The sequence below is a fragment of the Zalophus californianus genome, chromosome 12 (genome assembly GCF_009762305.2).
Source record: "Zalophus californianus isolate mZalCal1 chromosome 12, mZalCal1.pri.v2, whole genome shotgun sequence".
Lineage (NCBI taxonomy): Eukaryota > Metazoa > Chordata > Mammalia > Carnivora > Otariidae > Zalophus > Zalophus californianus.
In genome coordinates this window covers 57,876,153-57,888,933 of record NC_045606.1, presented here as the reverse complement: position 1 = coordinate 57,888,933, position 12,781 = coordinate 57,876,153, and the positions used below count along the sequence as shown (strand labels likewise).

The 12,781-nt window shown below is 53.6% G+C and overlaps 3 protein-coding genes across 4 annotated transcripts in view; all 3 read left to right on the top strand.

The window, feature by feature from the left end:
- The first annotated feature begins 34 nt into the window (after window positions 1-34).
- Window positions 35-5,145, top strand: HOXA6 (homeobox A6). Its single transcript, XM_027573127.2, has 2 exons — window positions 35-3,453; window positions 4,850-5,145. Exons 1-2 carry the CDS (start codon window positions 3,012-3,014, stop codon window positions 5,107-5,109), a joined length of 702 nt encoding a protein of 233 aa, XP_027428928.1. The 5' UTR covers window positions 35-3,011; the 3' UTR covers window positions 5,110-5,145.
- A 141-nt stretch (window positions 5,146-5,286) lies between these two features.
- On the top strand, window positions 5,287-9,705 carry HOXA5 (homeobox A5). Its single transcript, XM_027573121.2, has 2 exons — window positions 5,287-7,730; window positions 8,705-9,705. The coding sequence occupies exons 1-2, from the start codon at window positions 6,836-6,838 to the stop codon at window positions 8,953-8,955; spliced, it is 1,146 nt and encodes a 381-aa protein (XP_027428922.1). The 5' UTR covers window positions 5,287-6,835; the 3' UTR covers window positions 8,956-9,705.
- Window positions 9,706-10,589: 884 nt separating this feature from the next.
- Window positions 10,590-12,781, top strand: part of HOXA3 (homeobox A3) — a 32,869-nt gene continuing 30,677 nt past the window's right edge. Inside the window, exon 1 of one of the 2 annotated variants that reach the window (XM_027573116.2) lies at window positions 10,590-10,698. The gene's annotated coding sequence lies outside the window, so the exon portion shown is untranslated. The remainder of the gene's footprint in view (window positions 10,699-12,781) is intronic. The other variant, XM_027573118.2, reaches the window with a different exon arrangement.

Below are 12,781 nucleotides of genomic sequence, written 5' to 3'. Positions count from 1 at the left end.
GTCCAAACTGCGCGTCCCAAGGCTCCCCCGGGGCGCACGCTGGTGCGGGGAAGGCGCCCGCTTCGGGATTTCGAAATCGGAGAGACCACTCCTGGTCCCGAGGCCTGCAGGCCTGGCTGGTCTTGAGGATGATTGACTATGGCAAGAAAGGCGGGCTTTGGCGCCAGGCGAGGGCCTGTGACAGGCAGAGGCCGCACCTGTATGCTATGGGCTCTGGCCTGGGCTACAGATCGAGGCGGCCCGGGGGGGCCCTCAAGGTCCCCCTCCCCCCCACGGCAGGCCGCCCTCCAGGCTGGCGGACGTCGAGTGGGCAGCCCAGGTAAAGGGCCGACTGTGGGGCCCTGCACGCCATCCAGTCCCCTTTGAAGAGCGGCTGAAAGGTAAGTGGACTTTCTCTGTGGCTTTGACCTAGAAGAGAGAGTCCTGGTAGCCATTCTCACTATCCCAGGAGAGGCTCCCTCCGGCGTCTGGGGCTCCTATTCTTGCCTGAGTGTGTGTGTGTGTGTGTGTGTGTGTGTGTGTGTGTCTCGCTCTGTTTCTCTCTCTCTCTCTCCATATATATATAGGCACCTAATGCTGGTTGGAGAAATAAATTGGGCCATTGCCAGCATAAGATGTACCAGACTTGGCTAACACGTAGAGATTTCAATTTATGTTTTTCTATCTCAGCGCCTGTAGAAGCTAGAAATACAATGTTTTTTGGCTCTTAGCTGAGAAATCAAATTCTGTCATTGTCTGGGGGTAATTATTAGATCAAGAATCCAAGTCAAAACATAACAAATAATAACAATAGTAGTATATAGAGTAGACTGCCATCAGTCCCAATACTGTGTGAGACCTGGAGGTATGACACAGAAATTATAAAGGTAAACATTTATCAACATCTCCCAACAGTTATTTTTGTCTTACACAATAATAATTTGTTTGAAATCACTGTCTACTGATGGTCTTGTTTAAGAAACAATAACTCAAACATGATTTTCTTTGGACATAGCTTTTAAAAAATAGTTCCCTTTAAAATTTTTAACTTGAGTTTTCATTTTCAGCTATTGTGTCCATTCTCTGAGGAAATTCGAGGGAAATGTTACATTCTATCCTCTCCTGCCCGGCCCTTCCTTATATATGCAAAGGAGAAACTTTCCCAGCTTGGATTGGTTGGGGCACAGGCAGAAAGCTTCTGGGTGCAGCCCCCATTGCGTGGGGAGAAGCCACTTTCAAGCGAGCTCGCTAGGTTCTGTGGAGGCCACCCGTAGCCCCGTCCTTTCCCAGTTTTCCCCCTTTGAGGGAAGTGAGGGCAGGGGGGAGAAAATCGAAAAGCAAGGAAGAGGTTAAGGAAGTCGTTGGCAGATTCCTAGGAGAGCATAGCCAGCCCCCCCCCCAAGTCCTGAACCCCATGAGCCTGCATTCACCAGAGTTTTACAGATCTTACAAACATCCTCTGGAAATTCAACCAAATTGTATAAATAGTCTTTCTTCAGCCTCTGCAGAACTGAGGATTTTAAAGCTAATTCAAGGGTTTTACAAGCCCAACAAATACAGTTGTAAAAATGCCATTGGAAAGATATCACATTTTACAAAATGAGATTGATCCATGTGCTGTAAAAGTCAGCTATCTTGAAGGCACACCTATCAAGCAAGGGAAAGCAACCCAGGACATGCTTTTCACGTCCTGTCTGGGCAAGGCCAGGCCTGGGACCAAGGTAAAAAGCAATGCAGACGGTTCCTGGAGCCAGTGAAGCAGCTATTCCCAGTTTTAGAGCAGCTGCAGGTGGCAGGCCCCCAAAGTCCCAGGAAAGGCATGGAAGAGGGGTACACCCCAGGAAAGTGCCGGCTGGGGTGCCCCGCAAACCAAGCACACCAATGATCTCACAGCCTTGGGACATCCCAGCTGCCCTCTCTCCCTGGCTTGGCAGGGACCTTGGGTCGCTGGGCCTCCGGAATGAGGACAGAGATTCCACATCTGGATCTGTCTCAGCTCTGAGCAGTCCAGGTGTCGGTGTCGGTAGGGCGAGTCCCAAGTGCTGGGTGAGGGGAGCAGGTCCCACGGCCGGCTTCGGAGCTCGGTCTCAAGGCCATTCCTCTGTAGGTCCCTTTCTTGTTGAAGCCAGTGGTTTCTGGTCTCTCAGTTCCTGGGTTCAAAGGTGGGACGGGGACGCACAGCTTGTGGGGTGCTTTGAGGCCTCACAGTCGCTGGCCATTGGAGGGGGGAGCCCGTAGGGACTCAAAGGAGACGTGTTGTATGTGGGATGATGGGGCCCGCGGGGGAAGACGTTTGGCCGCATCCTGGTCAGCTCGAGGTGAGCCTTCCGCGGCAGCGAGGCCCAGGCCCTGGCTGGAGGTGGGGAAGGAGAGCAGGAAGGGATGCCCCGATTCCTAAGGTGCAGGAGTGAGGAGCAGGGCGCGAAGGCCTGGGTTCTCAGACCCCCTTCTCCAGCTCTGGAACCCGCACCCACCGGTAGGGGAGTGCAGAGGGTGGGGCAAACTCAGGGCCCTGCCGGGAGGGCAGGCCGATGGGTAGCAAAGCCTTCGTTGTCACCGCCCCTCCGGGCGCGGGGCTGTCAGTTTTCCTGTTTGGAAAGAAACCCCAGCAAAATCCGACCAGGCAGAAAGGGGAGGAGGAAGGAGCGGGCCTGGCGGGCCCTTTGCGGCGGCCGGACTCTAGTGCCCCTACCCCGGCCTGATTCGCACGCCTCTACCCGGGCCGTGCCCGCCGCTGGCGTTCGGGAAGAGAGCCGGGCCGGCTGGCTGTGCGCGCCCATTAATCTGCCGGGCGGGCGGCGGGCGGGCGGGCTGGGGGCTGTTTGTAACTTTGCTGCCTCGGTCGCCGCGGTCCCCGGGGAGCGGGCTCCGGCGCTCGCTCCCATTGGCCGCCGCCGCGTCAGCTGGTGCGATTTGCGGCTGTCGCTTTTGGCGTTCGGCCATCCAGAAACAAACCAGTTCGATGACTACTAATAGTTATAGCCAGATGTACTAATACACAACAAATCACAGTCCTGCAGAGGGGCGCGCAAATGAGTTCCTATTTTGTGAATCCCACTTTCCCCGGGAGCCTGCCCAGCGGCCAGGACTCCTTCTTGGGCCAGCTGCCCCTCTACCCGGCCGGCTATGACGCGCTGAGGCCCTTCCCGGCCTCGTACGGGGCGTCGAGCCTCCCGGACAAGACGTACACCTCACCTTGTTTCTACCAACAGTCCAACTCGGTCCTGGCCTGCAACCGGGCGTCCTACGAGTACGGGGCCTCGTGTTTCTATTCTGATAAGGACCTCAGTGGCGCCTCGCCCTCGGGCAGTGGCAAGCAGAGGGGCCCCGGGGACTACCTGCACTTTTCTCCCGAGCAGCAGTACAAACCCGACAGCAGCAGCGTGCCGGGCAAAGCCCTCCATGACGAAGGCACCGACCGGAAGTACACGAGCCCTGTTTACCCCTGGATGCAGCGGATGAACTCCTGCGCGGGTAAGGCATTTCCCTGCAGCCCCCCCCAAGCGAGTAGAGGGAGAAGGGGAAAGGGGCAGGGAAAGGAGGAAGGAAGGAGGAGACAGAGAAAGTAGAAAGAGGAAATAGAAAGCAAGGAGGAGAGAATGAACAAAGTTTCTTTGGCTTTTTTAAGAGATTAAAAAACAAAAACAAAAACCAACCATTCCCAGTGAGGCAATCAAGCTGTGGCAGAGTGAAGGCACTAGTATCCATGTAAGGTGACACCTTAGGGGATCGAGAGGGGTCACTGCCACTCTGTGTGAGACTCTGTGACAGGGGCCACCTGAACAGACAGCTAGGCTGGATGGGAGGGAGTGCCTGCCCACACTTCCCTCTGGTAACACCCTGCTCAGATCCCCAAGCAGAGATGGCCTTCTGCAACCATCACTGGTAACTCCCCTTCACTCCCCAACTTCTCTCCTTTCTGTCTTTCAGAAACCTATATAGATAGAGGCTCTCATTTGGCCTCTCCTAGTGTCTCCCTAAAGCCTTGGAGGGCCACATCCTCAGCCTCAGGATTTTTTCTTTCTCCTCCCTTCCCTCCTCCCCCTTCCACTCAACTGCTCACTCTTAGTCAACTTCTGCCTCCTTTTGAGGCCCTGCCTGGGTCTCACACACCCAGCTTGGGGGGAGCCCCCCACCCATGGGCTCCTTTTGTACTAGAACAGATAGCCCATCACAGTCCTACATTTCCAGAAACCCCAGATGGCCCATAGCTCCATCCCTTTGCCTCTGGTTTCCAAAAATTTGACAGAGAATCCTTGGAGCAGGGCAGAACCTAATGCAGATTTTTAAACTGATAGTGTTTTGCTTTAAGATCCACTTGTTTTTTCAAGGGAGCTCTGCTTTTCTCAGGAGGACCATACAATGGGGGGGGGGGGGGAGTTTGCAAAGATTTGAGAGGGCTAACCATTTTTCATCTTCAAAAGAAAAAAGAAAACCATGTTGAGTCCTGTCATGTCTGGCCACAGTAACACCTTCACAGAGATCCGTGTGTGAATTCCAAGTGTCCACCTTACTCACAGGGTTCCACACCCATCACTTCCAGACGCACACCCTACACTCCCACAAAAACACGACTCAGGTACCCCGAATTAAGAATGCTCATTCTATTCTTTGGCTTGTAATGGTTTTCTTACAGAGCAGATTTTTCAAAAACAGTAATTTCTCACTCCAAGTTGTTTTAGGTGGAAAACATCTCGCTTGGTATGAAATAATCTCCCATCCTGCCGGCTTTTGGCCTTAGACATAGCGAAAGAGGCTGGAGTGGAGGCGGGTGGTTTCCAGTTTAGAGGCCAGGGAATCCCGGCGCGGGTCTGACTGGTTTGGCTGCCGGGATCCTGGCTCACCGGCGCCCGGCCATTTCTACCCGCAGGTGCTGTGTATGGGAGTCACGGGCGCCGAGGCCGCCAGACCTACACGCGCTACCAGACGCTGGAGCTGGAGAAGGAGTTCCACTTCAACCGCTACCTGACGCGGCGCCGCCGCATCGAGATCGCCAACGCGCTCTGCCTCACCGAGCGCCAGATCAAGATCTGGTTCCAGAACCGCCGCATGAAGTGGAAAAAGGAAAATAAACTCATCAATTCCACACAGCCCAGCGGGGAGGAGGCTGAGGCAAAGGCGGGCGAGTAGACGCCTGGGCAGGGACCAGGCCAGCGCTGCAACCTCCCTCGGCTTTGCCCCCTTGCCTTCGCCTGCTCCCCAACTTTTCTCCCCCGCCTGCTCCCATCCGGGGGGCCTCTGCAGCTTCAGGGGAGCCGGGAGCTTTGCAAACGCCTGAGCATTTATTTCTTACCAAAAAAAAAAAAAAAAAAAAAACACCCTACACACAGCCAATCCCAGCGGTGGAGCGGGGCGCACTGCACATACAGTCCTGCTCTCCAAGGCTGCCCTAGCCAGCTCCGGATCCCAGGGCGCGCCCCAAATTCGTCCCCGGCTCTTGTGCTAGCGCCTTTGCATGCCCCTGAGCTCGGGACGCGGGGGTGCTGGAGAGGAAAGAACGTGGGCCGAGCCCCTTTTGGTGTCTGGGCGTTTTCGCCTCCGTCCCTCGCCACCAAGTCCCGGACGTCACCACCAAATCGACTCAGGCCACTGGAAAGAGGGGGCCTAAAGGCTGGGGCCCCAGCACTGCGGTGGCATCCCAGGCCGCTCCTAGACAGGAAGAAGCGTGAGGAACAAAGGGGGCCCTGAGACAGCCTAGTCTGTCGGCCCCGCGCGCAACCGTCCGTGGAAGAGAAGCAGCCTCAGCTGAGCCGACCCAACCTGGGCGCGGGTGGAACTTCACAGCCCCCGGAGAGACTGGGCTCCCGAAGACTCCAGCTCCGGATCCCGGATCCTGGATCCCGGATCCCGGATCCCCGCCTCCGATAATGCCTGCACTGCTACCAGAGTAGCTTTCAAGACCTAAGGAGGGGGCTCAGGGCCATGGGAACGGCAAGAGTCCTGGTTTCCAAATGTGCCAGGGGTGCCTGCAACGCTCAGCCTCCAGCGGGAAGTACCCCTCATGCCTTTCGGCTATATTTGTGATTGACTTTCGTCTTTCAGGACCCAGGAAAATAACTACAGAAGATACTAGGCACTGCCACGAAATGCTTCCATTAGCACCCTCATTTTGCTCCTGGAGGTCTAAGCAAGACCCTGATAATTCGGCCCAAGGATTCCCAGCCTCCAAGCAGTTTCTGTGGCTGCGGGGAGTCTGGGCCCACTCGCTGGGTTCACGGAGAACCCTCCGACTTGGGGCCCGGCTGCCTTGAGGAAAGGGACCGGGTGGTGAAGATTCTCCAGATTGGATACTTAAAGCAAATCAAATAGCGAACTAATGACACGAAAACCATATTTACACGTAAGAAAAATCGACTCCGGTTATAAAAGTGTATGGAATTTGACCTCGCCTCAGAGAAACACTACACAAAAGCTATCTTTAATAGACGCCTGTCATTTAAGAGCGGCAGGGACACTGTCCCTCATGCACTCACAGAAAAACAGAGCCGTAATTGTAGCGGCTGCTGCGGGCAGGATTTATTTCTCCAATTGGCTAAACGGCCTCCCCCCTTCCCCGAAGGTGATATCTGTATTTTCAAATTTCAGAGCTTCTGGCACGACGGGCAGAACCGACCCCAACCTCGACACAAAAATAAGAGGGGCTGCACAGCGGGGAAATAAAGTTATTGTAAATAAAATCCAAGTCACCATCTCCCCCCAATCCTCTGCATCCTCGCCGGGCGCGCGATCGGCAGCTGACGGCCTCACAATTGGTACATCCTAATGGAACTGAGAGGGAAATGCAATAATTTTGCCATAATGGGCTGTAACCTCAATTCGACCCCGGCCCTTGCAGCCCTGGGTCGGAAGCGGAGCGATGCGCCCTGCCTCCAGCGGGTGGCGCTCGAGTCCGACTGAACGGCGGCGGCGGGTGGCGGGCACGCGCCTAGGGCGCGCGCGCCACCCCTCTCGCCTCCACCCAACTCCCCCATTAGTGCACGAGTTTACCTCTAGAGGTCATCAGGCAGGATTTACGACTGGACAACAAAAGCACGTGATTCGAAGTCGTACCCCATATTTGGGTGCCTACGTAGGAGGGAACCAAGTACATGTCCCAGTCATTTCCATAATTCATCATAAATTGTGCAAGGGTGCTATAGACGCACAAACGACCGCGAGCCACAAATCAAGCACACATATCAAAAAACAAATGAGCTCTTATTTTGTAAACTCATTTTGCGGTCGCTATCCAAATGGCCCGGACTACCAGTTGCATAATTATGGAGATCATAGTTCCGTGAGCGAGCAATTCAGGGACTCGGCGAGCATGCACTCCGGCAGGTACGGCTACGGCTACAATGGCATGGATCTCAGCGTCGGCCGCTCAGGCTCCGGCCACTTTGGGTCCGGGGAGCGCGCCCGCAGCTACGCGGCCGGCGCCAGCGCGGCGCCTGCTGAGCCCAGGTACAGCCAGCCGGCCACGTCCACGCACTCGCCTCCGCCCGACCCGCTGCCCTGCTCCGCCGTGGCCCCCTCGCCCGGCAGCGACAGCCACCACGGCGGGAAAAACTCCCTGGGCAACTCCAGCGGCGCCTCGGCCAACGCCGGCAGCACCCACATCAGCAGCAGAGAGGGGGTTGGCACGGCGTCCGGAGCCGAGGAGGACGCCCCCGCCAGCAGCGAGCAGGCGAGCGCGCAGAGCGAGCCGAGCCCGGCGCCGCCCGCCCAACCCCAGATCTACCCCTGGATGCGCAAGCTGCACATAAGTCATGGTAAAGCCAGCCTTTCTCTAAATCCACGCGGCTGCGGGGGGCGCGGCTCTCGGTCCCCCTTCTCTTCTTTACCGCCCTCTCTCCCCATCTCTGTCCTGGTCTCGCCTCTCCCAGCCCTGTGGAGTCTCTCCCCGCCGTTCTCCTTCCCCTGCCTTCCTCCTTTCACCTTCTGGTCTCTGCAGTGCCCAACGCTCGCAAATGGGAGGAGGAGGGAGGAGAAGGGCCGCTGGCCAGGCAAGTTTAGATGTTGAAACCGGGGGAAAAGGAAAAATCCCATATCGAACCCCAGCGCCTCGGAACGCGCTCCCGGGTCAGGCCAGCCGAGCAGGGCGCAGAGAGGTAGAGGATGGCAGTAGGGGCCGTGAATCGGGCTTGTCAGGGCGGATAATTTATGAGGAGGGCTACGCTGGGGAAACAGCGTTACTAATTAGAGTCCCCGAAAAGGGGCTTGGGGGGGAATAATCGAGGCGAGAGCCGGCGGGATTCTGAAGTTTGGGAGCAGAAGGGACAGCAGGAAAGGGAAGAAAAAGAAAGCAGGCGCCCCAAGCGTGCAGGCTGGAACAGAAGGCGGCTCGCGGGGCTGGAACTTTAAGGGAGGGTGACCTGGAGGCCACTTGGGCGCTCAGGAAAGGGCCTTGCTTCCGTGGGTTTCTGAGAGGTGGGCTGCTTGGGAGGGCTGTGCCCCGCCTCAGGACGCCAGGGGCAGGGCCAGAGGGCAGGAGAGGGGTGAAGGAAAGCCGGGCGATCCTCCGGGACGCGGCTCCAGCCTCAGATGGGCCGATTGTTCCCAGAGTCCAAATTGTATTGTTTTCTCTCTAGAAAGGAAGAGGGAAGGAAATTCTGGAGGGGTGGGCGGGCGAGGAGAGAGGACTTGTTGAGCTTTTCTCCCCTGTTCCCTGCTCAGGACCCTAGCTCGACTTGGGTAACCAGGGACTGAGGAGTTGGTGGCTAAATCGCCGACTTTTCTGTTGCAGACAACATAGGCGGCCCGGAAGGCAAAAGGGCCCGGACGGCCTACACGCGCTACCAGACCCTGGAGCTGGAGAAGGAGTTCCACTTCAACCGCTACCTGACCCGCCGAAGAAGGATTGAAATAGCACATGCTCTTTGCCTCTCCGAGAGACAAATTAAAATCTGGTTCCAAAACCGGAGAATGAAGTGGAAAAAAGATAATAAGCTGAAAAGCATGAGCATGGCGGCGGCGGGAGGGGCCTTCCGCCCCTGAGTATTTGAGCGTTTAAAGTACTGAGCAGTATTAGCGGATCCCGCGTAGTGTCAGTACTAAGGTGACTTTCTGAAACTCCCTTGTGTTCCTTCTGTGAAGAAGCCCTGTTCTCATTGCCCTAATTCATCTTTTAATCATGAGCCTGTTTATTGCCATTATAGCGCCTGTATAAGTAGATCTGCTTTCTGTTCATCTCTTTGTCCTGAATGGCTTTGTCTTGAAAAAAAAAATAGATGTTTTAACTTATTTATATGAAGCAAGCTGTGTTACTTGAAGTAACTATAACAAAAAAGAGAAAAAAAAACACACAAAAAGTCCCCCTTCAACCTCGTTTAGTGCCAATGTTGTGTGTTGCACTCCAGTTGTTTAACTGTGCATGTGAGTGGAAGTGTTCCTGTCTGAATAGCTCCAAGCTGTTAAAGATATTTTTATTCAAACTACCTATATTCCTTGTGTAATTAATGCTGTTGTAGAGGTGACTTGATGAGACACAACTTAACTTGTTTGACGTGTAGTGACTAGTGGCTCTGTGACGAAAACTGTGACTCCGAGCGGTGTGTCCCTGCGTGCCTTTGTAGGACCCTTTGCACGAACTCTGGAAGTGGCTCTCATAAGCGCAGCTTCAGTGATGTATGTTTTTGTGAACAAAGTTACAAATATTGTCCAAGTCTGGCTGTTTAAGCAAACTGTGATCAGCTTTTTTTTTTTTTTTTGTATTTGTTTTTAAGGAAAAAATACTGACTGGAAACAAAAAAATAAACTTTCTATTGTAAGTTCTCTTGGTCTGGTTTGTGCCAAAATAGCAAGCGGCTCTTTCTGCTCTTCTGTCTGTCCAGTGCTGGAAGGCAGTGAATCTGAGGCTACCTGAGCAGCCTGCCTGTGCAAGGAGACCTCAGACCAACAACACCCTGACCCACGACCTCCCTAACTCTGACCCATTAGAGTTCAGGGCAGAAGGTGGAAAAGCTGTAGGTGGTTCCAAAGCCTGAGTCCAACCTGCCCATCTCTGAGGAAACCAAGATAACTTGCTGGGTACAAAAAAAAGAGGAAGAGAGAGAAAGGAGCAAAAGCACAGGGCTTTGTTACCAGCCCTCAGGGCCCACACAGATGCTGCCTCTTTCCTAAGGTCATCCTAGGCCTCCACTTGCTGAAGAGGCTGCTGCACCAGGTTGTGGCTCCCAAACCCTCTGCCCCTAACCCACCCAGGCATCCCTTCCCATTCCTCACCCTGAGCCCAGTTGGCTTCTTTTGCTACAATTAATTTGCTACAAATGGAAGGTACTTACCCCATCCTAGCTCGATTGGGAAACTCCTCAGAGCAGCTAAAGCGCAACTAGAGATTTGCACATTTACCGACTGCTTACACTGATGCCGTCTTTCCTTTTAAAAGTTATAAAACAGTAAACTTTATAAGCCCCAGTTCCGGCTATATGACATTTGGGTGCCAAATGAATAGGGTTTTGTCTATGAATTAGATCGTAAAATCATCCATAGCACAGACAGATCGGCTCACTGGCTATAAAACGTCACGTGGGGCCATTAAAGTAAGTTTTATGGTTTTGGGGAGTTGACATCCAACATTATATACCACATAACATATAATCTCACTGACGCTGGACTCCATTTGACTCTTTTGCAGGCTATGTGTGCCGCCTGGTCATTCAAATGGTCAATTTTAGGTCCAGAAGTGTCCAAACCACAAGTTCTCAAAACTCTCTGAAAAATGGCTCCCTCCGAGTTAAGGTAAGCTCGCCTCCTGAGCGCTTTCAAGTTTATTTGTACTCTGAAAACTTTCTTCCTCGATCTCTCTCTCTCTCTCTCTCTCTCTCTCTCTGGTTCAATAACACTGAGGTTGCCTCTGAATTCAAAAGGGCAGAGCCAACTTTTCCTCTGCCCACATTAGCAGCGCCAGGAGCCAGCTCTGCGGAGGCACCCCGGTGAAAAGCGCCTGTGGCCGCCGCGTCCCCAGGCCTAACTTTAATTGCTGCACAACCGCGAATGTTAATGACTTCCGCTGCTCTCGCCGGCGTGCAAAAGATGATTTTTGTGTTCGAATGGGCCTGTGTGCGGAGACTTGGCAAGGCCGCTCCCCATTCCGGGGCTGGCGGGGCTGGCTTGTCGAGGGGTAGCGGAGCCCTAGGGTGGGGGCTGGGAGACTGTGGGGCGCCGGCCGCGGGCGCCGAGGGCCGCGCTGCGCTGAGGAGTGCTTGGAGTTTGAAAGAAAGGCCCAGGCAGGGCCGAGGCGGACTCTGGCGGGATTCCTTACCGGGCTGTGGCAATATGTCTTCGCGGGCCGGGGTCATTTGGCAGCACTGAATTGAGACGGCTGCCTTCGGGGCCGAGTTTCAGGCCGGCTCGTGAGAGAGCCGGAGGGGGCAGAAGCCGGCGAGGCGCGGGCCGCACCTCCAGGCTGGGTCCCTGGGTTGCCAGGCCGAGCCCAGGACTGTGGGGACTGCGGGTCCCCACCTGGGGGGAGGGCTCACCATCCCCTCCCCCCGCACCGGGGACCAGGCCCTGAACCTTGTTTGCCTGCGCGTTCTTTTTATTTCGGTGGGACTGTTCTCACCCGCCTGTGAGTCTGAAGCAATAAACTTTATGGCCGGATTTAACTTTAGTCTTTGAATCCCCAGGCTAAATGAAAGGAGTTAAAGCGCTTTCTTTTCTTCCGCCTTCCCTTTCTTCTCCCTCTCTTCTTTCCTTTTCCTCTCCTCCTTTGTAGAATTAAGACTTGCAGGCACAGGACGCTCAAAAGGCAACTTAGGGATCCCCTTAGGTAACACTAAAGATTAGAGAAATTTATTCCCCCTCAACATACAGGCAAATTCTGTCTTCCAAACTGTGCCCTAAAGTTTGGGGGGAAGTCGAGGTGTCTTCAATGCCCAACTTAAAAGTCCCCAGAGCCATTAGGTTGTTTTTCCTGACACGTCATAAAGGATAGTTTAGGGAAGAAATTGGTCGTTTGTCAGTAGGAGATTTCCGCCTTTCTTTTGTTAGCTGCTCTTTCTGTTTGATCCCAGGAAATTTACATAATCTATGATTTCCAAAACAGTTCCCAATATTGCACCTACAGTGAAGTAAGGTGAAATAAATTTTTCCTGGGTACAGTTCCAACTTGGCCTCAGCCACCACCCCCTCTGGCCCCAAACCTTCACATTCTTCAGTGGCAAAGTGACTGGGGATGCTGTGGCCTGTCCAGGGGTCTTTTTCTGGATGGGTGCCCACAAGGGACCTAGCAGATTTCCCACCACTCCCTCTGAACAATTAGACCAAATTCTCTAGCTCAGAAATGAAATAAAAAAAAAAATAGGACCTTCTGTCTCCAAATGCTTTTCTCCTTAGGAGCTAGATAGTATTCTGCAAGTGCTAATTGGTAAAGATATTTACTGAGTGCTTAAAGTGAAAAAAAAATTAAGGTATAGTTTTGGAATTTCAACAAACTTTATTGTCCAGAGGCCACTTAAACTCAGCATAGGTCCAACAGTTGTCCCCAAAGTCAGAGGTCCAAAAAACAAACCTGGGAAGTTTTTTGAAAAATCAAAACCCTCCCACAAGTCCCACTTCTCTGAAATACTGGCAAGGCAAATCCCTGAAGTCATCCTGCGTGACCTATTAAAGTACTGATATTTCAGCACTCAGGAAGATGTGTCTGCATCTTAGTGGGAACCAAAATATAAACTCTATTTGGGTTCTCTTTTGTCATTTTGTGTGTCTGTGAGAATTCTGGAGTCTTTGTTTTGCTCCTCTGACTTTTGAGTTCTTTACTGGAAAATATTGGGTTAAGGTTTTATTTTAGTTACGCATTTGGTGATCTTGCTTGAGTGATTTC

What these genes read in the sequence shown, in the direction of transcription:
- HOXA6 (XM_027573127.2), top strand. Translation starts at nt 3,012, where the DNA reads ATGAGTTCCTATTTTGTGAATCCCACTTTCCCCGGGAGCCTGCCCAGC. An exon ending in GCGGATGAACTCCTGCGCGG is followed by an intron (nt 3,454 to 4,849) that starts GTAAGGCATTTC and finishes TTCTACCCGCAG; the next exon opens with GTGCTGTGTATGGGAGTCAC.
- HOXA5 (XM_027573121.2), top strand. Translation starts at nt 6,836, where the DNA reads ATGCGCCCTGCCTCCAGCGGGTGGCGCTCGAGTCCGACTGAACGGCGG. An exon ending in CAAGCTGCACATAAGTCATG is followed by an intron (nt 7,731 to 8,704) that starts GTAAAGCCAGCC and finishes TTTCTGTTGCAG; the next exon opens with ACAACATAGGCGGCCCGGAA.